The sequence below is a fragment of the Mesoplodon mirus genome, assembly GCF_964341445.2.
Source record: "Mesoplodon mirus genome assembly, chromosome: 3".
Classification (NCBI taxonomy): Eukaryota; Metazoa; Chordata; class Mammalia; order Artiodactyla; family Ziphiidae; genus Mesoplodon; species Mesoplodon mirus.
This window is the reverse complement of record NC_138978.1, coordinates 105854549-105879497: the sequence shown is the minus strand read 5'-3', so window position 1 is coordinate 105879497 and position 24949 is coordinate 105854549. Positions and strand designations below refer to the sequence as shown.

General features: G+C 50.4%; 1 protein-coding gene across 2 annotated transcripts; it reads right to left on the bottom strand.

The window, feature by feature from the left end:
* Positions 1-108: 108 nt before the first annotated feature.
* On the bottom strand, positions 109-24095 carry MOV10 (Mov10 RNA helicase). Of its 2 annotated transcripts, XM_082616461.1 has the most exons (21): positions 24024-24095; positions 23702-23919; positions 10399-10602; positions 9914-10149; positions 9459-9717; positions 7948-8082; positions 7146-7314; positions 6221-6375; positions 5780-5956; positions 5522-5669; positions 4993-5151; positions 4635-4738; positions 4363-4460; positions 4046-4262; positions 3123-3240; positions 2714-2905; positions 2412-2486; positions 1157-1282; positions 987-1075; positions 375-496; positions 109-286 (listed from the first exon to the last, which is right to left on the bottom strand). In XM_082616461.1, exons 2-21 carry the CDS (start codon positions 23836-23838, stop codon positions 201-203), a joined length of 3006 nt encoding a protein of 1001 aa, XP_082472587.1. In that variant the 5' UTR covers positions 23839-23919; positions 24024-24095; the 3' UTR covers positions 109-200. The 2 variants fall into 2 exon arrangements, with proteins under 2 accessions (XP_082472587.1, XP_082472586.1); XM_082616460.1 differs by lacking the exon at positions 24024-24095 and having other exon boundaries at positions 23702-24015.
* Positions 24096-24949: the final 854 nt, after the last annotated feature.

The window sequence follows — 24949 nt, the reverse complement described above, 5'->3', positions numbered from 1 at the left end:
GGCCCTGGGCTGGTGTGACGGTCCCACCCTCCCCTGTGAGGTCATCTTGGGAGTTCAGGAAGCTGGGGCCAGGCTGAAGAGACAAGGAGGCTTTTGCATAGAATAAGCTTTTTTTTTTTCTTCAGTTTTACTTCCTCCCCCTTCCCCCAATTGTTAGCAGCTTGATGTTAGCAGCAGGGGAAGGGTCGGGTGGGCGGTCCTCAGAGCTCATTCCTCCACTCGGGCTCCACTTGCAGGGGCAGGCCCCCTTCATCCTCCCGCGCCTGGCAGTCGTGACTTTTGGGTCCTATAAAGAGAGGAGGCCAGCTCTGTTAGTAACTTACATCCTCCCTCAGCACTGTCCCCCCACCTAGCCCACCCTGGCCCAGCCATACCTGAGGTAGAGGGGCTGAGTTTGCTCAGACCCTGGAGTAAGTTCTGCCCCTGCTGCAGGTCCAGTTTGGCAGGGAAGGGGCACCCGGTATACCCCCCGTTTTCTTTACAGAACTCTAGGAATCTGTGGGGTACAGGGACATTCACACTCACAGCTGCACAAGGCTGGCTGAGTACCAGCAGAGGCTGGAGGCCCAGCCTTGGTACTGCACACGGGGCCTGTGGCTCGGGGCAAGTTACTTAACCTTGGCAAATGGGAATATTGTTAAGATAAACAGATTGGGGCTTCCCTGGTGGTGCAGTGGTTGAGAGTCCGCCTGCCGATGCAGGGGACACCACGTGTTCGTGCCCCGGTCCGGGAAAGATCCCACATGCCGCAGAGCGGCTGGGCCCGTGAGCCATGGCCGCTGAGCCTGTGCATCCGGAGCCGGTGCTCCGCGACGGGAGAGGCCACAACAGTGAGAGGCCCGCGTACCACAAAAAAAAAAAAAAAAAAAAGATAAACAGATTGCAGATTGGAAGATTAACTGAGCCCCAAGTGTGCTTCATAAAACTACAGCCGTCCTAGGCTGGGGGCTGTGGCCACCAGGAGGGATTGCGGGTGGGATGCTCACACTTTCCAGTCGGGGTCGTGGCCCAGCAGGAGCGGGTTGCCCACCACGATGAGCAAAGCCTTGGCCCGGGTCACAGCCACGTTGAACCTCTGATAAGAAGAAGTGCTGGGGTCACAGCAGGGAAGGGCCCTCAGGAAGGAGGAGTCCCTGCCACCCCCCAGCCCCCGAACCTTGGGGTTCTTGAGGAAACCCAGGTTAAAGTCCAGATCCAGCTGCACAAAGCTCTGGCTGCTCCGCACGGTGGAGATGAGGATGACACTGCGCTCCTGGCCTTGAAACTCTTCCACGGAGCCCACCTAGAGGGGAGGGGTGGCCTTGAAACTCTTCCACGGAGCCCACCTAATGGGGAGGGAGGCAGTGGGGGACCCAGGGACCAGCCCCGCCTCGCCTCAGTGAGCCTGAGGGCAACTGTCACCGTGGAGTGAGCCAGTGTCCTGCTGGGCAGGAAAGAGGACAGGGTAGTGCCATGGAAGCTGAAACCTGAAGGCTGAATCCAGTTAAAGGGGTGGGGGCTCGAAAGGGTTCTAAAAGCAAAGAAAACAGGACTGCAAAGAACAATAACTCAGCAGTGTTTTTCAAACTTTCCTGAAGATAATCACTCAGTACTTGTTAAAAATATGTAACCTTAGGGGCTTCCCTGGTGGCGCAGTGGTTGAGAGTCCGCCTGCTGATGCAGGGGACACGGGTTCATGCCCCGGTCCGGCAGGATCCCGCATGCCGCGGAGCGGCTGGGCCCGTGAGCCATGGCCGCTGAGCCTGCGCGTCCAGAGCCTGTGCTCCGCAACGGGAGAGGGAGAGGCCACAACAGTGAGAGGCCAGCGTACCGCAAACAAAAAACAAAAAACAAAAAACCGGAATCAGAATTTCCATGGGAGAGCCCTCTAACTCTTAAAAGCCCTGGGTGTCAACCCTGGCTGCATGGGAGATCACCTGAGGATCCCGTAAAAAAACCTGATGCCCTGGCTCTGCCCCCAGATAGCTGTGTTAATTGGTTGGGTGGAGGCCTGGCGCTGGCAGCACTAAAAGCTCTCCAGGTGATTCTTATCTGAGAAAGAACTGAGCTGCCGACTGACTCAAGCGAGGGTGGGAGAGGTGAGTGGGGACATCATCACATGACAGGTCAGGCAGGCTGGGGAGTCTGGACTTTATCCTTAGGGCAGAGACCTTAAACCAGCCTGATCATAAGAATCATGTGATGTGCCTGCTAAACATGCGGGCTTCCTGGTCCCATCCCAGACCTACAAGTTGGGATCTCCAGGAGTGAGAGGCTTGGGGAAAGCCCAAGTTTGTCTCAGGCAGCGAGGGTGCAGCAGGGACTTGGGCTGGCCTGCAGCAGTGGGGCAGGGACCCGAGGAGGTGTCTGGAAGTGGGGAAGCAAGGGGGACAGAAGTCAGGGAGGGAATGTGAAACAGTGGTGAGGGTCACCTTCAAGTCCTTGATGTCATCCAGGCCCCGGAGCTCCTTGTCAAGTTTGGTGATGCAGTAACGAATTTTTTCCACCTGGAAGATGGGGACAGGTGCCTTTCTCTCATGCCATTACACCAGTGCAAGAGGGTGCCAGGCAGGAGGCCAGGGAGCTGGGGGGCAAAGAGGGAGGTGCAGCTGACCTCTGCGCTCTTTTGAGATATGGGGCCAGCGGAGGCCTGAGCTGGACCCTCTGCCTAGTGGTCTGGCTAAGGAGGTACCATCTGGGGGGACCCACCCCTGATGGGAACTGAGGACCTGACCTGCTTCCGGTATGGAGAGATGACGCCCACGCTTCGGGGGCTCAGACGGGCTTTGCCCTTCTTGGAGGAGGGGGCCAGGAGCTGCTTCAGGTAGGAAGTCACCGTGGCAGCCTCTTCGGGGTTGAAGAAGGACGGGCTGTTGCCTTCACGCTCATCCTTGCCCATTACGCCGTGAAAGATGATGGGAAAGTCCTGGACACGGAGTCAGGGGAAACCCTCAGCTGGACCTCCCTGCCTCCCTTCCCTCCCACCCCCAAACCCTTCCAGGGAGTGGGGGATCCCAGGCCTAGGTGACAAAGGGAGGGGCTCGTGGCTTCCACTCAGAGCCTCCTGCTACCCAGCACCCTCAGTAAGACGGAGGCTGGGGTACAGGGGTAGGAGCCTGAGCCCCAGCCCCGCTCAGCCTCACCTGTCGAGGCAGACCCTCCCAGCGGCAGAAGCGCTCTCTGTCCACAACGTCCGCACAGGCCTGCAGCTCCCCTTCATAATACAGCTGGTTAGGAATGTCCAGGATGGTGGGGTGAGACCTGGGAGGCAGGAGGAAGGAAGAGCAAGACCAGGGGGCGGATTAGTTCTGCCCCGCCCTCAGGGACCTCCGCTCCACCTGCCTGGAACTCACACACACTATCCTCCTGTCTTTCTGCCCACTGCATAGCAGACTCATTCAGCTACAGTTTTTGCTGCTTGCTGGGCACTGTTAACCACAGAAATCAGAACCAAATGTGGCTGAACATCCAATCCACAGATTTCATAGACCAGTCAAATTTAAATGAAAACACCAAGAAATTAGGGGCCCATTCTCAAGTTTCAATTTTGTCAAGGAAGGACAATACAAAAGCAAGAATCACCTACTATCGCCATTATTGGATGAGATAATGTGCTAAATCCAAAAATATCAGCAGTACTAACACAACGGCTAACATTTGTTGAATTCCTAGTGGACTCATCTAAGGAACTGAAGATGTAGGAACTCATCCGAGCATTTTAGAGATATGAACTCACTGACTAAAGGAAACATAGCTCTTTAACTGGAATAACCATTAGGTTTATGAAAAAATACATTGTCCCTGTTTTTCTCATTTCTCCTTGGATGCCTAGGAACTTCACCTGGGACCAGAGTCAGATATATTCCAGTGTCTAGGAGCCACTGACCATCCCCTAAGGTACAGATAAGCAACTGGAGGAGCAGGGACGGGACTGGGGAGAAGAACTCCCACCTTCTAGCTGATAGTCTTTCTGCATCACGCAGCCTCTGAGGACTGTGGGATGGAGCCGCCAGCTGCGCTTGCAGGGGGTGTGAAGGCAGGGGATGACACAGAGGGTGCGGGCTACCTGTAGTTGCGTAGCAGCTTGGTTATGAACTGGGGGTTATAGCCATCAGGGCCCTTCTTGTACAGGGCATTGTAGGTGAGCAGCCGCTCCAGCAGTGAGTACCCCAGCCCATGCTTCTGGGTCAGTGGGCAGCGCAGCACAGGCCCCAGCTGCCGAGGGTCTCCTGCCAGCACCAGCTGCCCTCCTGGATTGTCTGCTTCCTTGACTTCCATCAGCCCTGGGAGATGGGTAGCATGAGGAGAAAGGTGTGTGGTGGGACCTCCCCGATGCCATGTGGGGTGACACACTCGCAGCCTCCCCGCCCCTGAGCCCCTCACCTGATATGGCCACCAGGCTTTCTGGCTCCATGGAGTGGCCAGCCTCATCGATGAAGATGTGTGTGAAGTGATCGATGGGAAACTGGGCCGAGACCAACCTGGGAGGTGTCAGGCCAGGCAGGGGTCACATCCAGGCACGCAACTACCAAACCTGAATGCTCCCCCAAGCTGGCCCTCCCCGCAAATACCCAGGCACCATTCTTCCCCATTTCCCCAGCCCGCTACCTCTTAACACACAATTTAAGAGATGCACACACACACACACTTCCCACCTGCTGGCAGTGATGAGCGTGGTAATTAACACACGATATTCCTGCAGCTTCTTCTTGGAAGGAAACACGTAATCCCCCTTCTTTGCATCCCAGTTACAGCAGGGCTGAGGGTTGTGCAGGGAGGGGAGTCAGCTTACCTCCACCTCCATTCTCACCCTCGCTCTGGGTCTGGGCACCCCCCAGGCAATTTTATTTATCTCTCTCACTTTACACACAGGGAAACTGAAGCCCAGAGAGCAGTCCTGACCCACCCAAGGTCACACAGCGAGTATCAGAATCCAGGTCTCCTAGTTTCCTGGCCCCAGCGTCTACCCAGAGCAGCACCAGCCACCCCTTGGTCCCCGCCTTCCCCAAGTACCTTGATGTCCTCAGGCACCATGCGGATATCCCTGCTGGGAGCCAGGAGGCGGTAGATGGAGCTGGGCAGGTGGACCCGGAGGCGCTGACAGAGAAGGTCGGCCCCCGAGTTGGACGGAGCACAGGCCAGGATGTGGGCTTTGGGCAAGTGCTTCACCACCTGGGGTGGGGATGAGCACAGTGTGAGAAGCAGCTTCTGGTCTCCAGGGGGAGACTCAGGCTGGCGCAGTGTGGCATTTGCCTCCCATTGCCGAGGGAGGGGGTGACTCAAAAGGCAAGTTCAGATCGGCAGCCCCCTGCTAGTCCAGCAGCCCTTTAATGCTGGAAAACTGCTGCCGTAATTATACAAGGCTATGGTGACTGAGACGTGCAGCACCCAAGCTGCACGCCGTGCTCGACAGCCACACTGGCCCTCGAGGCCAGTTCGGGGGCGTGCGTTCAGGGAGCCGGAAGGAACCAGAACCTGGGGACAACTGCTTTGTCCCGGGGGGAGTCAGAGTGTAGGCCACGGTTCTACGCTCAGGCCCCACCTGCTTGATGGCTTCCACTAAGGTGACAGTCTTGCCAGTGCCTGGAGGCCCAAAGATGATGTAGGGGGCGGGGCGGGTGGTGCCCATAACAATGTGCTTCATGGCCTGCAGCTGCTCCGGGTTGGACTCCAGACTGCGGTCGTACAGCCTAGCGGAGGGGCCACAAACACGGTATTGTCCGCGTCCCAGAGGCTTCCCTGACCCCGTCCCCTACACCCACACTCCAAGTGGCCCCAGAGCCCCTGCCCACAGTCTTACTTGAGCTTCACATCTGAGGGCAGCAGCGGGACCCCACGAGAGGCCACAGGGAAAAGCAGGGGCCACAGCGGCCAGCGACCCGTCAGCTCCAGGGCACGGTGCTGCACCCGCAGGGGCTGGCGGTTGAAGGTGAAGTTCACCTTGAAGGTCAGCCCATCCACAAAGCGGCTCAGGAGGCTTTGGGAAGGAGGAGAGAGAGGGGGAAGAATTCCAATTGAGGGGGTGGGCAATAAAAGGCCAGGACTCTCTCCATCTACTCCAACTCCACTCCCTTTCCCAGACCTCCAAGCAATCCTCCAGGAGAGGAAGATGGTGAGGCATCTCAGGGTCCCCCTGCCCTGTCCCTGGGGTCCCACTCACTCTGAGGAGAAACACCCTCCTCCCTTGGCCTCCGGGACACCTGTAGACCTTCCTGTAGCTCAGGATTCCCCCAACACCTACCTTGTGGAAAAACTCAGCTTGACCCGGTCCAGTTCCACCTTGTGCACAAAGCCCTTGTAGGTGACGGGGTCCTCCTGGTGTGTCTCAGAGGACAAGAGGGCAAATAGGTGGTCACCCCGCAGCACTGAGGGGCGGCTCTCGGCCACCCCGGGAACCTATGGGGCACGAACAGCAGCAAGCTTCTAACCCGGAGATGGCCAGTGGAGGGCCCACTCCAGACCCCAACAGAGACACAAGTTCTGAGGATCTACCCTCTACCCCAGGTTCAAAGAGCTTTGCCTCTTTCCTCTTCTGCCAGACAGGGCAAGAGTCAGGGGAGATGAAGAAGGGACAAGTCTGCCCAAGGTGCTCAGAGATGCTGAGCCCAGGAATCCTGGAAACCCTCCAGAGAATGATTTCAAGACTTGGAGGCCAGCTTCCCAGAAAGTCCGGTTGCCCTCTTGGCCAGCTCTGTTCCTACTCTGCCTTTAAAATCTTGTTCAAAACTCAGTTCCTGTAGGAAACTTTCCCTGATCATCCTCACCTGTCGTCCCTTCTCACTGAGTGCCTTTCTCAGCATAAGTGTGCAGGCATCCATTCTCGTGTGTAATTCCGGGCTTAGATGTACCCATTCAACATCTGAGAGCTGGAGAGGGCTCTAAGAATTCTCTAGTCCAGCTCCATGCTTTTCAGGTGAGGGAACTAAGGCCCAGAGATAGCAAAAGACTTGCCCAAGGTCACACAGCCAGTGGTAGCAAAGTCTAGACTAAAACCCCAGTCCTCCCTATTGCCTTGCTCTGACACCTCTTTTGGGGCCCAGATGCCCACTCGGCAACTTGCTGAGCCCTCTGGGACAGGAAAACCTTCATCTTCCTTTTGTTCTTCCCACAGCCTGTGGGTTGGCTAACTTGAGTCCATCCTCCCCGCTACCGATCCAACCCCTGACCTCCAGCGTGAGCAGCCCGGGGTTCTGGTCTACAGGGTCCCAGGTCATAGGCACTGACTCCAGGTCATAGTGCCGGATGTCATGCTCCATCTGCAGCTCCTCCAGGTGCAGCAGCAGCCGGAGCTTCACCTCGTAGTTCCTCCACTTCAGGGGTGTCTCCAGCTGGGCCCTGGCAGTGATGGGTGGGGGGGTTGGAGGGAGGGGATGGGAACGGGATGGGTCAGGCAGCCCCCATGTCCGGGAGCATCCACCCTCTCCCTCTGCAGCTCTGGGACTATGAAGACATCAGGAATCGGGGAAGACTAGAAGGGCAGAGAAGCAGATGGGGGTAGAGGCCTCCAAGGAGGGAGCCCCTGCTCCCCAAGCTCAGACCTGACTCGCATTTGCACTGTGGATCCTGGAGCCTGGAACGTCCTTTCTCCAAGATCCTCCTATTACTCACACCATCACCTCATTCAAATGTCATTCTCTGCTCAAATGTCACCTCCTCAAAGAGGCCAGGACTAGCTGCCCTCTGCAAAATAGCACAGCCCACCCCCTTACCCTGCTTTTAGTTAGTTCTTCATAGCACTCATCACTACACGAAATAAGATGACAGATGCTCACTTTCCCCAACTAGGATGTCAGGGCCATCATGTGAGTGATTCACCTTGAATGGTGTCTGGCACGTGGCGTGTGCTCAGTAAGGGGATGAATGAACTGAGCACAGGAGGCTGAGGACAGAGGCATAGGGCAGTGGGAAGAAGCCAGTGGAAAAGAAACATATAAAGCAGCACAAAGGGTGCAGAGGGGTGGTACTTACTTGATCTCAGCAATCTCCTTTGGGGCAGTGAAGATACTTGTTCCCTGAAGAAGGATGGGGAGCAGCTGCCGGAGGCGGGGGGGTGGGTAGTATGTTCCCAGTGCCATACTTAACTCCAGGTCATAGCTCTTAGCACTGCAGGAGGGAGAGAAGAAAAGCTATTACAAACACAGAGACCCTTCACCTTCAGAGTCTCTGAGAAGGCCCCTCCCTGGAGGAAGCACAAGGCTCTGCTTCAACACTGTTGCTGAAGGGGGTCGGCAGCCTTTGCCCTAGGAGGCAGGACTCACTGTCTCATGAGGCTGCTCACGCCAAGGTTGGACCATCCTCATTTTTGGAAAGCATGACACTTGGAAGCATTAAAAAAAATATATATATATAGGGAATTTCCTAGTGGTCCGGTGGTTAGGACTCTGTGCGTCCACTGCAGGGGGCCCGGGTTCAATCCCTGGTCAGGGAACTAGGATCCCACAAGCTGCGTGGTGTGGCAAAAAAAAAAAAAAAAAAGTATATACACACACATATATATGCATATTGATATGTATATAAACAATATATGTTCACCAGAGGAAAAAAAATTCAGAAAACAGGTAATAAATAAATGAGTAAATAAACAACATTCTCACCATCCAGGGATAACCAATGTTAACCTTTTGGTATGTAGCCTTCCAGACATTTTTCTTTGTCAAATTGTATTATACACATATATTTTTACTTACGTACTTACTTACTTACTCACTTAACTTTTTGGCTGTGCTGCACAGCATGCAGAATCTTAGTTCCCTGACCAGGGATCGAACCCATGCCCCCTGCAGTGGAAGCTCGAAGCCCTAACCACTGGACTACCAGGGAATTCCCCTACACACACTTTTTTTTTTTTTTTTTTTTTTTACACACATATTTTTAACAGAAAGAGCACAATGGTCTTACGGTTTGCTCAGTATTTTGTGAACACCTGGACATGTCAAAAAGAGCTGTTTACACGTATATGATTCCATTCATATAAAATGTCCAGAAGAGGGAAATCTACACAAAGTAGATGAGTAGCTGGTTAGGGCTGGGGGACAGGAATGGGGAGCAAAAGGGGTGATAACTAAAGGGTACGGGCTCCTTTTGGGGGTGATGAAATGTTCTAAAATGGATTGTGGTGATGGTTGCACATATCTGTGAATATACTAAAAAAAGCACAGAACTGTACACTTTAAATGGGTGAATCGTATGGTATATGAATTGTTTCAATAAAGCTGTTTAAAAAGAGAGAGAGGGAGAGAGAGAGAGCGAGAGACACGTGTCCACCTTGGCTGACTGATAATCCATCATATAGTCAAAAATACTTGAAATTTTTTCACACTGTCCTCATATCTGCTTTTCTTCCTAGACAGAAAAGGTCTCTGAGGTCTGGAGGAATTAAGAACTCACAGTTAGGAAAGGGGGCTCTGTGTTCTTCCCAAGGGCTCACACTGTGGTGTTCGGACACCCCCAGCCAGGACTGGGTTGGAGGGAGGACTTACCGGTCGGGTCTCTCTCCTTCCTCTATCCGGTTGGTCACCACAGGGTTTCTAGTGATCTGGGTCCGCTTGAAGGGAGTCGTGGGCTTCAGTTGTGCTGCCAGGGGGCTGTGGGCCACGACGGCCAAGAAGCGGGCAATGTAGAAAGTGCCAGCTCCTTCTGAGCCTGGCTCCCCAGGTCCTAGCAGCTCCCAGAGCACGGTGGCTGGGAAGTAGCCCACAAAGCTGGTCTTACAGTGGACATGGAGCTCATAGCATTCACCTGGGAGAGGATGGCTGAGTGAGTCGGGGTGGAGAAGGGACCCTCCCACCAGCACCCCAACCCTGACATTCCCCCACAAAGCCCCATCCCAAGGTAGGAGCCCACGGGCCAGCCAACAGCATGTTCCTGAAGCATCAGACCTTCCTAGGGCAGGACTCTGTCCACCAGAGGCTCTTTCCTTTGGGAACCCACTCACCAGGGCCCAGTGGGCAGGGCAGCTCCCGGTCTCCATTGCAGAAGGCAAACTGGGGGGTCCGGCAGAATGGGAAGAGGTGGGTGAGGGTGACAGGCTGGGTTCCTCCATTCCGAAGCCTCAGGGTCAGCACCTCCTTGCGGTTCAAATCCAGGCGGATAAGGAGCTGCCCATCTCGGGCTTCATGGGGCCCCTGGACCTCCACGTCTACCCCATGTTTCCCGTGGAGATACTCAGCCCTGGGGAGAGTGGAAGTCAAGAGCTCGGCTGGAGCCTGAGCAGCCAAGCCTGGGGTTGCCCTTGGAGAAAGTTACAGGCTTGGGGAGGCTGGCCAAGTGCCAGCTGTGCTCAGGAAACCCATCCCCTCCCCCAGGCCAATTAGCTCCTTTCCTGCCCTTCCCCCAATCCTTACAGGATGGAGCCTTACCCCAAGCGGAGGCAACCGCCTCTCCCCGCAGCCAGACACGTCCCCCACCCCAGTCACACACCTGTCATAAAAGATCGTGGCCAGCAGCGACTTGTGGTGTTTGCTGATCTCCGACCCCGGCTTCATTCTCCTCTTTTCTGGGAACCACACGTCGGCCCAACGGTCGAGCCCGAAGAACCTGACCCGGGTCTTGGTGACGTAGGCCAGATTGGCAATCTTCATTCCATACAGCATGGAGGAGAAGCCAGGGGCGGGGGTCCCAAAGCTGCCGGGAGCAGAGGAGACTGGGGAGTGAGGGACGGGGGTGGCAAGCTGGGGAGGGCGTCTGAGGGCCGCTCTGTGCGGGACAGGATGGGGCTGGGGATGGCAGGAATTTTTAATGTTTTCAGGGAAGGCAGTGGGACCCCCTCAAGACAAAATATGGTTGTTTAAAACAGCAGGTGGTGGACGGTGCACTTCTAAGGAGAACAGCCCAACGATGGGCTATTGAATTGGAGGACTGAGGGAAGAGAGAGAGAAAGGAAGATTTGTGGTGGGGGGCAGGGGGAATCTGGGACAGAAAAGATACAAACACTGAAGCGGAAAGAGCTAAAGCTGAGGGGGAAGCCGAAGAAGCTGATTCAGGGGGTGGATTCGGGGTCCAGCCCACTGGTGAGGAGTGAGAGAGGGGCAGAGAGTACAGATGTCCAGGGTGTGTGGGCAAGGTGGCTGATCAGACAGCAGTTTCCCCCTGAAGTCATAGGGTGCAGGTGGAACCCAAGCAGGAGGGAAAGGATCCTTCTCCAGAGATCAAATAGCTTGTTTGGGCCTAGAGAAGGTGAAGACAGGGAAAACTGGTCAGAAGAACAACAACCTCGAGGTTCAGCGCCTGGAATTCAGTTTAGTCCGCTCAACAAACGCTTACAGAGACCTGTTATGTGCCAGACACTGCGCTAGATGCTGGGGCTTCAAAGAGGCCTCGAGGAGCACAGACGGGGAACACATTCGTTCCAGCCCGCTGCCGGGAGCTCAGCGGGGTGGGGCTCAGCCCTGGCGGCTTCCCCAAGAAACGGCGTCAGAACTGAGTCCTGAAGGCTGAATGGGTGTCATTCAGGCGCAGGGGGTAGCACAGAGCGTGAGGCGAGGAGCGGGGCGTCTACTGAGAACACGTGCCGAGAGGCTGGGGGGACCGCCCACTCTGCCACTAGCTGAGCCATCTCGGTTACCTCGCAGAGCCTCACTTTGCTCCTCTATAAAATGGGGATAACGGCAGACTCATCTCCCGGGGTGGCTGTGAGGATTACATGAGAGACGGACACTGTGGTGTCCACTTAGCCCAGTGCTTGGCACATAAGATCTCAGTAAGGTGCGCTCTGATTAGTATCACACCCCGTCTGGTTGTACTAGAGTGAAGAGTGCAAGGAAGGGATTGGCTGGAGGCAGCAGAGGCGGGCAGGGACCAGGTCTTGCATAGTTTTGCATGCCAAGCCATGAAGCCTGCACTTGACCCTGAAGGCCAGAAGCTCTCCTCCTTTACTGGTACCCAAGAGCCAGAGGACATCCCCACATGCGACACACTTCATGGACACATTCAAGATCTGGACAGCAGACCACCCACCCTCCATGCTTTGTAGGGAATGAGAGGAAATCCTAGCTCCTAGGAACCATGGTAATGCCTATTTAACTGTTAAGGCTCAATCAGCATGGTCACTCACTGGCATATATAAGACCATTTATGGTTACGGACATTTCCCTGGTGCCCCCTGCCTGTAACTCTGCCCCTCTCCCTCCCCCCGAGCAAATGAGTGATACCATTCAGAAAACTTTGAGTCGGCTCTGACTTGCCTTGAAGAGATAATAAATCATTTGAAAACACAATAGCAAATGCTCAGGAAATGTTAGCTACTATTATTAGTATCCTATTCGTAGCGACGGCAGTACTGAGAGTAGCAGTAGTAGGAAGAGTAGCAACTTACTGTCAGCCTGCACCAGAGGCTGCACTGTGGTGACAGAACCACCCCGTTGGTGGGGTTTAAGCAGGGGAGTGGCAAGATCATATTTGCATTTCAGATCACTCAGGCATCAGGATTGGAGGATGGCTTTGCTGGAGGCAAGACTGTAGGCAGGGAGACCAGTTAGAAGAAGACCATTGCAATCGTCCAATTAAAAGATGACAAGGGCCCAAACAAGGCAGTGGTGAGGATAGAAGAGGGGACAGATCTGATATTGAGAATATAACATGAGCAGATTTTGGCTTTGGACAGGAGAGGGAACGGAGGCTGGGAAGAGGGAAGGAGTCGAGGACAACACCCAAACCAATGGCTTGGCTTCAGGAACTCTTCCTGAGATAGGAGGTAAAAACGAGAGGAGGAGGAGGTTGGAAGGGCTGACAACATTTGAGTGTGGACATGGTCAGTCTGAGATCCCCGTGGTCTGGAGGCAGCTAGCTCCATGAATCAGAGGCTGAGGACTCAGGCTAAAGTCAAAGCAGAGCTTAATATTAGGGAGACGTTGGGTAGTAGTTACAACCGGAGAGTGTGAGTAGTCTGAGAACACCTGAGGCCAGCATAACCCAGGGAGGAAGAGAAAACAGCAGGTACCACTAAGAGAGGGAGGAGAATCAGGTATCAGGCTCAAACGCTGCTGAGGGGTCCAGGCAAAGGGACTGAAATCAGGGCGTCATCAGAAACTTTCCCCCCGGGTCCCCTGGTCAGTGAGTCACTAAATTCCATGGATCAGGCACACACTCAAATGCTGACAGCTGCCAGACTCCACGGGTATCTGATACCTGCAGCCATCTCAGGCACCTGTACAGTCCCAGTTTTGAGTCCTTAGTGTAAGAAGGACATGTGTAGTCCTACACATGTCCTTCTTACACGAATATACTATAATCTACTACAAGAAAAGTGCAGGTCCTCTGAAATGCCCTGGAGCTCTCAGCTTAGTGCTGGGGAGGCAACGGAACCCTGAGGGGACTGGACAAACCCAGGAGCACAAGTCCTGTCTAAAGGGGGGAACCTCTACTCATCTCCCGACAGACATTGCCAGCAGGGAATGCAGGCCCAAGATGGCCAGATCTGGCTTTTAAGAGAAGTCCAAAGCACAGTGTTAAGGTGAAACCTCCTATCTTTGGAAGCTTCTGCATGGACACATGGGCAGGAGCAACTCAACTTTACAAGGTTTGCAACTTCTACTATAGATGCTACCACCTAAGTAGCTTTCAAATTATACCTCACATCTATTACTACTACCCAAATTCACCTGGTCTAAGGTGACAGTCATAAAAAATTTAAAAAAAATTTTTTTTAAATCACAAACTTAGTACATACTAGTTGAAAAAAGCACCAGTTCTTTTACACATCTAGTCACCTAGATTTCTAGGGGAAAAAAAATGAACAATAGAAAAGCTGAATATTCAACGTAAAGAGCAAACTCCAATGACCCAGAAGTATGAAAAGATGCTCTAAAAGTAGAGAAATGCAAACTACAGTAAAAACGAGGTATCATTTTATTTCCATTAGACTGATAAAAAAGGAAAATAGGCACAACACGTGTTGCTATGTGGAAAAGAAAACTCTCATACACTGCTGGTAGAAAGGTGAAGTATTACAACCTTTTGGAGAACAATCTGGCAATATCTCCTAACATCTGATATACAGGTATCCTTTAATTCATGAGAATGTATCCCATGGAAAAGAAAAGTACCAACATATAAGAACATATGTGCAAGGATGCTTACTGTAGAGTCATTCTCAGTGGCCAAGAATTGAAAACGAAACAAATGCCCATAAATAGGGAGATAGCTGAATAAGCTGTAAACACCCACACTACAGATTACACAACCATTAAAAAGAATGCATCACACCCATTCAAATGACTAAAATTTAAAAGGCTGTCAACAACAAATGCTGACAAGGATACAAAAACACCAGAACGCTCGTGCTTTGTTGGCTGGAATACAAAATGGTACAATCAATCACTTTAGAAAAAGTGATCTGATAGTCTGATAGTTTCTTGTAAAACCAAACATATAATGTAATGTTCTGATTTTTTTTTTTTTTTTTTTTTTTTTTTTTTCTTTTTGCGGTATGCGGGCCTCTCACTGCTGTGGCCTCTCCCGTTGCGGAGCACAGGCTCCGGACGCGCAGGCTCAGCGGCCATGGCTCACGGGCCCAGCCGCTCCGCGGCATATGGGATCCTCCCAGACCGGGGCACGAACCCGTATCCCCTGCATCGGCAGGCGGACTCTCAACCACTGCGCCACCAGGGAGGCCCCCAATGTTCTGATTTTTAATGAAAAGAATATATTACTATATTATGCATGGAATAAAAATTCATTAAGAAAGTAATGCGACTATAACATCTAGTGTAGACCTAGCACTGGTATTTATTCAATAAGTACTTGCTGGGAGAATGGGTAAAAGAAGTATCAAATAATCCCAGACTGTTATTTTATAGATGAAATAGATAACAATGCAAACATTGAACCTCTGGCTGCCACACCGCACTGCTGTGCAATGGCTTGGAATCTTAAGTGTCAGGTTATATATCTTGTCCAAACTTGGACAGCCTAACCCCAGGCAAGGTCACACCAGAAGACCAGTCCAGAAGACTTTGCTGCCACCACCAAAAGGGGTTAAGCAACTTGCCCAAGATTTTAAAAAAAAGTAAACGTTATCTATCCTATGACCCAACAATTCCACCCCTAGGTATATCCCAGGAAAAATGAAAATATATGTCCACAAAATGACTTGTACAAGAATGTGCATAGCAGTTTTATTCAAAATAGCCCCAAACTGAAAACACTGTCCTTCAAACTATGATTTATACACACACACACACACACACAAATTTTTGGCTGCACCGTGCAGCATGTTGGATTTTAGTTCCCTGACCAGGAATCAAACCCAGGCCCCTGCACTGAAAGCATGGAGTCTTAACCACTGGAACGCCAGGGAAGTCCCTGTGATTTATATTCGGTGGTAAAAAGCAACTACTGATACAACAACATGGGTGAATCTCAAACACATTATGCTGAGTGAAAGATGCCTTACACAAAAGAGTACATACTACATACTATCTGATTCCATTACATAAAATTCTAGAACAGGTACTATCTCAGAAAAAAAAAAAGATCAGAGCAGTGGTTGCCTCTGGGTGGGTAAGGGTGAGGACTAAACAGGACAGGAGATGAGGGAACTTTCTGGGGTGACATCATATATCTTGATAGAGGGTTGCACACAGGTATATGGATTGTTAAAACTCACAACAGGGCTTCCCTGGTGGCGCAGTGGTTGAGAGTCTGCCTGCCGATGCAGGGGACACGAGTTCGTGCACCGGTCCGGGAAGATCCCACATACCACAGAGCAGCTGGGCCCGTGAGCCATGGCCTCTGAGCCTGTGCGTCCGGAGCCTGTGCTCCGCAAGGGGAGAGGCCACAACAGTGAGAGGCCCGCGTAACGCAAAAAAAAAAAAAACCAAAAAACCTCACAACAGTACACTTGAAATTTGTCTATTTCACTGTCGGTAAATTATACTTAAAAAAAAAATCGTAAACACGGGAATTCCCTGGTGGTCCAATGGTTAGGACTCCACACTTTCACTGCCAAGGGCGTGGGTTCAATCCCTGGTTGGGGAACTAAGATCCCAAAAGCTGTGAGGTGCAGCCAAATATATATATATATATATATATATATATATATATATATGTATATCATAAATTTTGAACTGTTATAGTTAATAATGATCATGGTGACGTGTTTAGGGGTGAATTGTACTGATGTCTGTAACTTACTTTGAAATGCATCAAAAAATTAATATAGCTAGATGGGGAACTCCCTGGTGGTTCAGTGGTTAAGGCTCCCACTTCCAATACAGGGGCATGGGTTCATCCCTGGTCAGGGAACTAAGATCCCCATATGCCGGGGATATATCTATCTATCTATCTATCTATCTGGATGGATAGATCGATGGGCAGGCATGTGTCAAATGCAAATTAAGAAGTCCAGGTGAGGTGAAACCGAGCAGGATCCTGTGGCACAAAAGTCTTTCTGTGCCCCTTGTTTCTTGTTTGTAGAAATAAGCTTCATTCAGCCCCCTTTACCTTCCCAGAGTTCCAAAAGGCAGATTCAAACAGTTGCTAATCAGGGAAGGAGGGAATGCAGAAACAAGGGGGTTGAAGTCAAGAAACAATAGTGCAGCCTTGGGGCAGGGTCCTGGTTCCTCCTCAAGGAATATACATAACAATACCTTGGAGTTCTGTAGGAACTTAGGCCACCACCCAGGTGGATGACAGTAACTTCACCCTGAGCACAAGATTCCTGGAGCACCAAACTGCTTACCTCACCACCAACCTAACAGAAGAAAGTCACACACCTAGAAGCTCTCATCCCAGATTTTGCCTATTAAAACTTCTCCCTAAAAACATCGGGGAGCTGCACAAGCCACCTGTTTTCCTTCTTGGCCCTGTAGTAAACCTTTCTCTGCTCCAGACTCTGACGGTTCGGTTTGTTTGGCCTCACTGTGCGTGGGGCACACCAACTTGTGTTCAGTAACAAGGATATATGATTGTTCACTGTCAAATTATTTCAACTTTTCTTTATGTTTGAAATTTGTCATAACAAAATGTTGGCAAAAAACCCAACAATGCGTTAGAAGAATATACCAGACAATTAGGAGTCATTTCCACGATGTATTGATGAATAAGAAAATCAGGATATGGAAAATGTGTATAACATGATCTTTTTAAAATAAAACAATAACTAACAAACAAACAAACCCTGATTGATATGAGTTACCTGAGTGTGGAGCAGAATGTGGAAATCGGAGTGGGATGCTGATATGAGAGGGGTCCACGACAAAAAGGATTAGATCATCATGATCCCATGTTGGTAAACTTACATAGGTGTGATGTAACTAGAGTCGGGCCTGTCTTATCCAGGGGTTCTGAATCTGAGGATTTAACCAAGCACAGACCAAAAATATTCGGAAAAAGAAGTTTCCAGAAAGTTGGAAAAAGCAAAAATTGAATTTGTTGCGCACCAGAAACTATTTACATAGCAGTTACATTGTATTTACAACTATTTACCTAACATTTACATTGTATTCGGTATTATAAGCAATCTAGAGGTGATTAAAGAAACCCAGAAGAATATGCTGCAGAGGCTATATGCAAATACCACACTATTTTATGTTAGAGACTAGAGCACCCTCAAATTTTGGAATCGGCAGGGTGGGGTGTGTGTGTGTGTGTGTGTGTGTGTGTGTGTGTGTGAGACGTGTGTGTGTGTGTGTGTGTGTGTGTGTGTGTGAGACGTGGTTCTGGAACCAATCCCTTTCGAATATCAAGGGATGACAGTATGCATGCATAAAGAGATGTCAAAGAGTGGTTACCAAAAGTATTAAAAAATATTTAAACAGGACAAATACCTAGCATAAAACACTAAGGGCTCCCACTCCCTCACTCCCAACTACCTGCTTAACTGTTCGATATATATATTTTCCAGGCCCTTTTCTATGAATTAAAAAAATACATTTTTAATTACACAGATTTTTTGTGTTCTACACATACTATTCTACAACAGACTTCTTTCACCACCATGGACAGCCTTCCATTGACATTTTACCAAGCCACCTCTTTTGAATGGCTGCAAAGGATAGCACAGTATGAATGCATTGTGGTGTGCTTAACTATTTGTTCAGTGATAGACAGTTAGGCTGCCTACAATTTTTGGCTATTTCAAATGTTACAATAACCATCCTTCTGGGTCAAAGAGAATAATGAATCTTTACTTTGATAAGTTGTGCCAAACTGTCCTCCAAAGAAGTTGTACAAACTTACATTCTCACTAATAAGAATTTGAGAGAATCCTTTCTCAGACCCTAACATCAGAAATCTTCAATCCTTTAAATTTTTGACAATCTGGTAAGGAAAAGAATGGTATCTTGTTTAAATCTGCATTTCCCTGATCATTAATATAATCAAGTATCTTTCCTTCTGTTTATTAGTCATTTATATTTCTTCTGTGAACTGCTTGATGATCTTATCATTTTGCCAAGCGCTATGAACTGTTCCTCCTGCTTCTGACTTCACACCTCCTCTCCTGGTCCATCCCCTAAGAGTCTGCAGGAGTTTTCAACAAACACAAGTCAGATAATGTCTCCCGACTAAGTCTAACCCTTTAATATGCCCCACGTGGATGCACCACAATTAAAAATGACACATCAACAACACAATAACATCATCAACAACAGAAAACATTTATTGAGCACTTACTTTGTGCTGTTCTAAGTAGCTACTTGCATTATCTCATTTACTCCTCACAACAACCCTTTGAGGTAGCAACTATTATCCCCCCATTTTAGAGAAGAAACTGAAGAACAGGTCCACCCCACATCCATTCTAAATGGCACCTCAGCCATTCCCAGCTATTGTACTGCTGCACCTCCTTCCAGACTTTTCTGCCACCGTTGGACATCCTTGGTCTGTAAAGTCCTGCCCCCTGTTGTTTGTTGGGTGAAAAATTACTAATCGTTTAGACCCAGTTCAGGAAAGCCTACTAGCCCGAGGAATGGTATTTCAGAATACAGTATCAGATTGTTACCGGTAGAACGGCCATTCCTCAGTTCTTGTCCTCTTGAGGGAAAGAATTCAATCAAGAGACAGAGAAGTTTCAAGCAGCAGCAGTTTTTAGGCGAAGCAAAAGTACCCTCTCAAGAAGGGAGGAGAGAGGGCTGTCTCGGAACCAGAAGCAGCCCTGCAGTGAGCATAGGGTTGGTTTTTAGAGTGGTGAAAAGTCCCTCCCTGTGTCCTGCGTCATTTGATTGACAAGTTGATTGACAGCTTTAGCTTCTGTAACTTTTCTCCTTGAGCACAGGGGCTTACGCATAAACTGCCACGCCCCACCCACAGCGGGGCAAAAATTGCAAAGCTGATTTATTATAAATACAGCATAACGAACCCTGGGTTACTCTGAGTCATCGCTTAGGTCTTGGTGCGCCTGCGCCAATTGGTGATGGCAGTTTGGAAAGCCCATTGGGTTTTTTGTGGTTTTTTTTTTTTTTTTTTCCGGTACGCTGGCCTCTCACTGTTGTGGCCTCTCCCGTTGCGGAGCACAGGCTCCGGACGCGCAGGCTCAGTGACCATGGCTCACGGGCCCAGCCGCTCCGTGGCATGTGGGATCTTCCCGGACCGGGGCACGAACCCGTGTCCCCCGCATCGGCAGGAGGATTCTCAACCACTGCGCCACCAGGGAAGCCCCCCCATTGGGTTTTTGATACCTTGCTTGGTCGTGAAACTGGCTGGAAACTTAGCGGTCCTTAACCAAAAAAGGGAGGATCTCTGGGTGTGTTCTCGTCACCAGTGTCCAGGTGGGGGAGGGAAAGATGACCCTGTCCAGGATAGGGCAGGACCACTCATGTCTCACTAGCTACCTAACAAGATTTGGAAGCGATCTTAAGGGGACATATAGTTCTGGGATTTACAAGCTGTGGGCTGCAACTCTCAAGACCAGGACTTGGAAAACTGGAGTAAAATAGAATAAAAAATATCAGAGGGCAGCGAGTGAAGCTAAGTACTGTTTCAAGGACACAAACCGTTCTGTGAAAGCTGTGTATACCAGACCCCAAAGTAAAATGTATTTTTTACTGTGGATAGAGGTCCAGAATGATCTTTCTAAAAACCCTGATTCTATCAGTCTCCTACTTTGAAAATTTTTGTGCTTTCCTGTTTCTGTTAAGATTAAAAACGAAACAAAACAAAGAAAAACCCACAATGCCTCCCCACGGGCCACAAGGTCCTGCCCAGTTCAGCCCCTGCCTCCCTGTGGCCTCTTGTCCCCTGTTCTCGAGAGTTCACCCGTAGCCTTTTAAGGTGCTACTCTCTCAGTCTGGACTGCCCTCCCCTTGCTTTACATCTGCTAACTCCATTTATCATTCGAGATTCTGCTCAAACATCACTTTCTCACAGAAACCTCTGGTTCCTAGACTAGGTCAGGTCTCCATGTTATATGCTCTCAAGCATCCAAGACTTTCTCACAAGTACTTATCACAACAGAAATTAAAAAGTATTTGGTTTTAATTGCCTCCATCTTCCTTAGTTAGGTTCCTTCTGTGTATCTACAGCAATTCACACAGTTTTGCTTTTGTTCATAGGAGGCATTCAGCCAATATTTGTTGAATACAAGAATGAGTCTCTTGCCCAAGGCAAGAATCATCGCTAAGAAACTTTTCACGATGCCAGTACTTATTCCATAACAGACTCCTCTAACCAGCACTGTTAATGATAGCTACCACTTCCAAAGCCCATGCACTCTGTTACCCAGGGGAAATGCTTTACCTGCGATAGCTTATTCTGGCCTCATACAACCCTGAGAGAAAGGCAGTATTTTAAACACTTAAAAGTTAGGGAAATTTGGTCAAAATCAAATGCAACTAGTAAGTGGCAGAGTCAGGATTTGAACTCCAGCTATCAGAACACGATACTAGCTCCTGTAGTACTGAATGACATGTTTGTCTACACATCTGCCACTCCCTCCTAGACTACACTCCAGAGGCAGGAACCAAGGCCCAAGCAAATAGTGGAGCCCCCATTAAATATATTTGCTAAATGAATAAAGAGATGGGAAAAGTTAAGAGTTGGGAACAGGGCACTTCAGAACATCATAAAATAACCTAGTTGGAAGGGACCTATCCCACCCAGGGGAGGAAGAGCCCCAGAATTCCTGATACCAGGTGACTTGCTATACCTCCCCTACAGCCTTTTCTCGTATAGATCAGCTCTACCTACTAACTCAATTAGATTCTGGAAGCTTCTGTTGAGCATCTACTACATACAAGGCTCTATGCTGGGGACTGAGGGAAGGCGCCAACATGATGAAAGGCCTGTCCCTGCCTTCAGAGGCTCTACAGTCTGGTGGGGAGACAGTCACATACTAGCTCTAACACAAGGCAGGGTGTCATCTGGCTATAACCAAGAGTGAAGTATAAGCTATGAGAGCCAGAGGAAGAAGCAATGAATTCCCATTGGGTGGATGAGGGTTGACGTCACAGCATAAGAAAGTTCTCTCTAATCAGAACAGAAATCTCTTCCACCCGGTGGAGGGTGAGACGGCCTTTTTTACTGGCCGCGTCACTCGGTTTGCTCAGTTTGCGGGTTATCTCAGTTCCCCGACCAGGGAATAAACCCAGGCCGGGCAGTGAAAGCCCGGAATCCTAACCACTAGGCCACCAGGAAACTCCTCAAGGGGGCCATGTTGAGTGAACCCAGTTCTGCCTTCTGGAGTGACACCAAAGTATAATCCTTTCCCCCAGGACAGTCTTTAAAATATTCAGGGATAACTACCTTGTCCTCTCCAATTTTTCTCTTCTCAAGGCAAACATTTCTCCCTTTCTTTGACTGGGTTTCACAAAAGAATGAATCAACATGTTAGTCTTTCCTCCTCCTCCAAGTACTAAGATATCTAGCCTTCAAGGCCAAGGCCGAGGTCAATGCCACCTTCTCCACTGAATTCCCTAATAATTTCACGGGAGTGGTATCTTACTTGCCTAAAAACAAGTACATACTAAAAAATGACTTTTGAAATCCTTTAAATTCACCCATAATGTACAGTACATGTAGTTTTCTACATGACTGTTTGCGGTTATCTGACATAGCCTGTTTTCCCCCAGTATTGGAAGATATTGTGTAACTTTGATTTAGAGATGACAAAGACTCTCTCCTTGACTAAACTTTAGTCAGGCCCCTCTGAACCCTCTTCTGCATTAGGCCTCAACTTTGCCCCGCCCCCAGCCCCTTACTGTCTCCTGTTAGTGATTTTCCATCCATGACCCCCTCACTCTGCTCTTGGTTATAAATTCCCAGCTGTCTTTGCTGTATTGAGAATTGAGCTAGATCTCTCTCCCCATTGCAATACCCCTACTGCAACAGAATCAAATAGAGTCTTCCTCACCATTTAAACAAGTATAAGAATAATAATCTCTTTAACAGAGCCAAAAGAAGTCGTAGCCTTTTGTTCAGAGCCACGTTGTACTTATTTTTTTGGACATAGGTGAATTCATGAATGTGAAGTGTTGATGATGTGACTCCAGGGTAATTGTTCTTTCTTTACTTTCCTCCAGCATTTTTCTTATTATCTCTATTATAATCGTCATGCTATTTTACCATTTATTGTAGTACACTGTATGCATATCATGGCCTCTTCTGCTCCCCTGGGATTGTGTATTTTTCTTTATATTCCCCACAGTGCCCAGCACAGTGTGAGGACATAAAACAGATCATCATCTTTGCTCCTTCTTCAGATGTTGCTCAAGCTCATTAATGTCCCTCTTAAAACGTGACACTCATTACTGAAAACAATATTCCAGAAATGATCTGGTCAATCTGGAGAATCACTTACCTCCTGCCCCTCACCCCAAACCACACTTCTATTAACACAGTCTAACACTTCTTTGGCTCTTGTAACAGCCATATCCGCCTTTTGGTGTGCGAAAACCCATGGTCTTTTTCAAGAGGTCTGTTAGTAAGCCTAAGTTCCCATCACCCAGTGTTTATTTCTGTAAGTCTTTACATTTATCCCTTTAAAATTGTTCCTTGGTCTTCGGCCCAAGACTGCAGCCTGTTGATAGAGGTTTTTTGAAGCACAATTCTGTGGTTTGAGAAAGAGAAGTCTCTTTGATTTTCACTTGGATGGGAACAGGCAAGGGGGACCAAACAGCCTTTAGCCACAGGATGAGAAGGGGCCTCCAGGAGACTGGCCCCAGCCCGGGTCTCCATGGAGAAGCCACAGGTGCTAATGGAGGTTTGGTACGTATGCAGTTTGTGCCCTTTTCTTCTTCCCCGAGCTCCCTGAGACTCTCCCTGCTACACGGCGTCTCTTCAGCTCTCTGGGATAGTGAACCACCGAGGAAGTAGCCCCTCGACGAGGGGGCGGGGGTCCCCGTAAAGCTTGCGCAGCAGGGGTAGGCACCAGCAGGCAGCTCGCTCCCCGCGCTTCCGCAAAGCATGGGCCCTCTCCTGAGCTCCCCTCCCCCACTCCGAGCGCTGCCCCCCCGCAACCCGCTCCCGCGGGCGGCGCGTGGGCACAGCACCCGGCTCCCCGGACTGGTCCCGCGCCGCCGGGGGAGCGGGATGACGGGGAGGCTCTCCACGGGGACTCGGCGCAGGGGCCCGGCCCGGGCAGAGCGGGCGGGCTGCGGGCGGCGCTGGCGGCGCGGGCGGGGCGTGGGCACTGAGCGGGAGGGGGGACTGCGCGGCCCCGGGACCGGCCGGAGCCACTGGGGGAGCTGCGTCCCTCCGCGCCCCGGGGCGGGAAGGGTGGCCCCGCCGCCGGGGTCGTGGCGGCAAGCTGGGCCCGCGATTTGGGGCCGGGGAGTGGGCCGGCCCGTACCTGGTCTTGAAGTCCTGGTTATAAATGGTCCGCAACCGCTCGCGATCTGTCTCCCTGTCCAGTCCCCGATCGACCAGGAAATTCTCGAATCTCTGGCCCGTCTCCCGAAGCTGCCGGCAGCTGAACTTACTGGGCATCGCGGCGGCGACTGCGGCCCAGGCAGGAGGGTTCGTAGAAATGAAACTGAAAGTCGCCGCCGCGGCGGGAAGTTGGCGGCCCTAGGATGAGGGTGCAGCAGGGGAGAAACCCCCTAACTCTGACCTCTGATCCTGCAGGCTCCCTTCTCCCCCCACCAGGCTTCCCTCCTCCGTTCTTTTCCTACCTGAGCCTTCCCTTCGGTCTCTTCGTCCTATCCCCTCCCCCTCTTCCCATTAACTCTTTCCTAAGGAGTCTGACCCCTCCCTCAGGGCCCTCCCCTTACCCCAAGCTCCCTCCCCTGGCTTCCAGCCAGAATCCGAACGTGGCTATTGCCTGGGGCCCCCTGAACCGTCCGGGAGGACTTCCTAGTCTCAGCTTGGGCTACTCCCACGCCCACCTCCCAGGACTTCGGGACTTATTGAAAAGCAGGGGAGCAAAGGGCAGGGACTGGGACCTGGGTCGGCTGCAGCTGGACTGGGGCGGCTCGTCTAACACCTCCCCCAGACAGCCTGGGACACAGGCAAGTACGGAAGCGAGCGGCACGCCCCCCTCCCTCCCCCATTTTCCCTTCTCGGGGTTTCAGACGCTTGGAGGAAGGCGTAAGAGCCAAGAAGTTTGGGGGGAAAGAACCAAGTGTCTCTGATAAAGGTGAGTACGCGTCGGAGGGAGGGAAAAGGGGCTCCGCTGGGACGAAGAGTCATTACTTTTCTCTGTCACATAGGCTTCGTTATGTGGAGAGGCTTAAGCCACATATTTGGGCACTTAATTGCACTCCAGTCTGTATTACTCTTTAATTGTCACTAGTATTTACCTAAGGGTTGCCCTAGTCATCAAAATACTAGCTTCTTGAGAGCAAGAGACTGTTATGTTAGGCAATAAATGGTTAATAGCTACAGCATCAGCACCAGGAAGAGAAGTAAAAGAAGTTTCAGAAGACGGACTGTTAAGACAAACTAAAGGGGGTAGGGCTACAAGAACAAACCTAAAACAAGCCTCAGCATCTATTTATCTTCTGAATAACAAAAACACATACACTAGGATGGAGCAAAGATAATAAAAGTTACAGTAAAAAAATCTTTAAACAAAAATACCAGAGTTCCAAATATATCC

What these genes read in the sequence shown, in the direction of transcription:
- MOV10 (XM_082616461.1), bottom strand. Translation starts at nt 23,838, where the DNA reads ATGCCCAGTAAGTTCAGCTGCCGGCAGCTTCGGGAGACGGGCCAGAGA. An exon ending in ACGCTCATCACTGCCAGCAG is followed by an intron (nt 4,461 to 4,634) that starts GTGGGAAGTGTG and finishes GACACCTCCCAG; the next exon opens with GTTGGTCTCGGCCCAGTTTC. An exon ending in GGGAGGGTCTGCCTCGACAG is followed by an intron (nt 2,906 to 3,122) that starts GTGAGGCTGAGC and finishes CTCCGTGTCCAG; the next exon opens with GACTTTCCCATCATCTTTCA.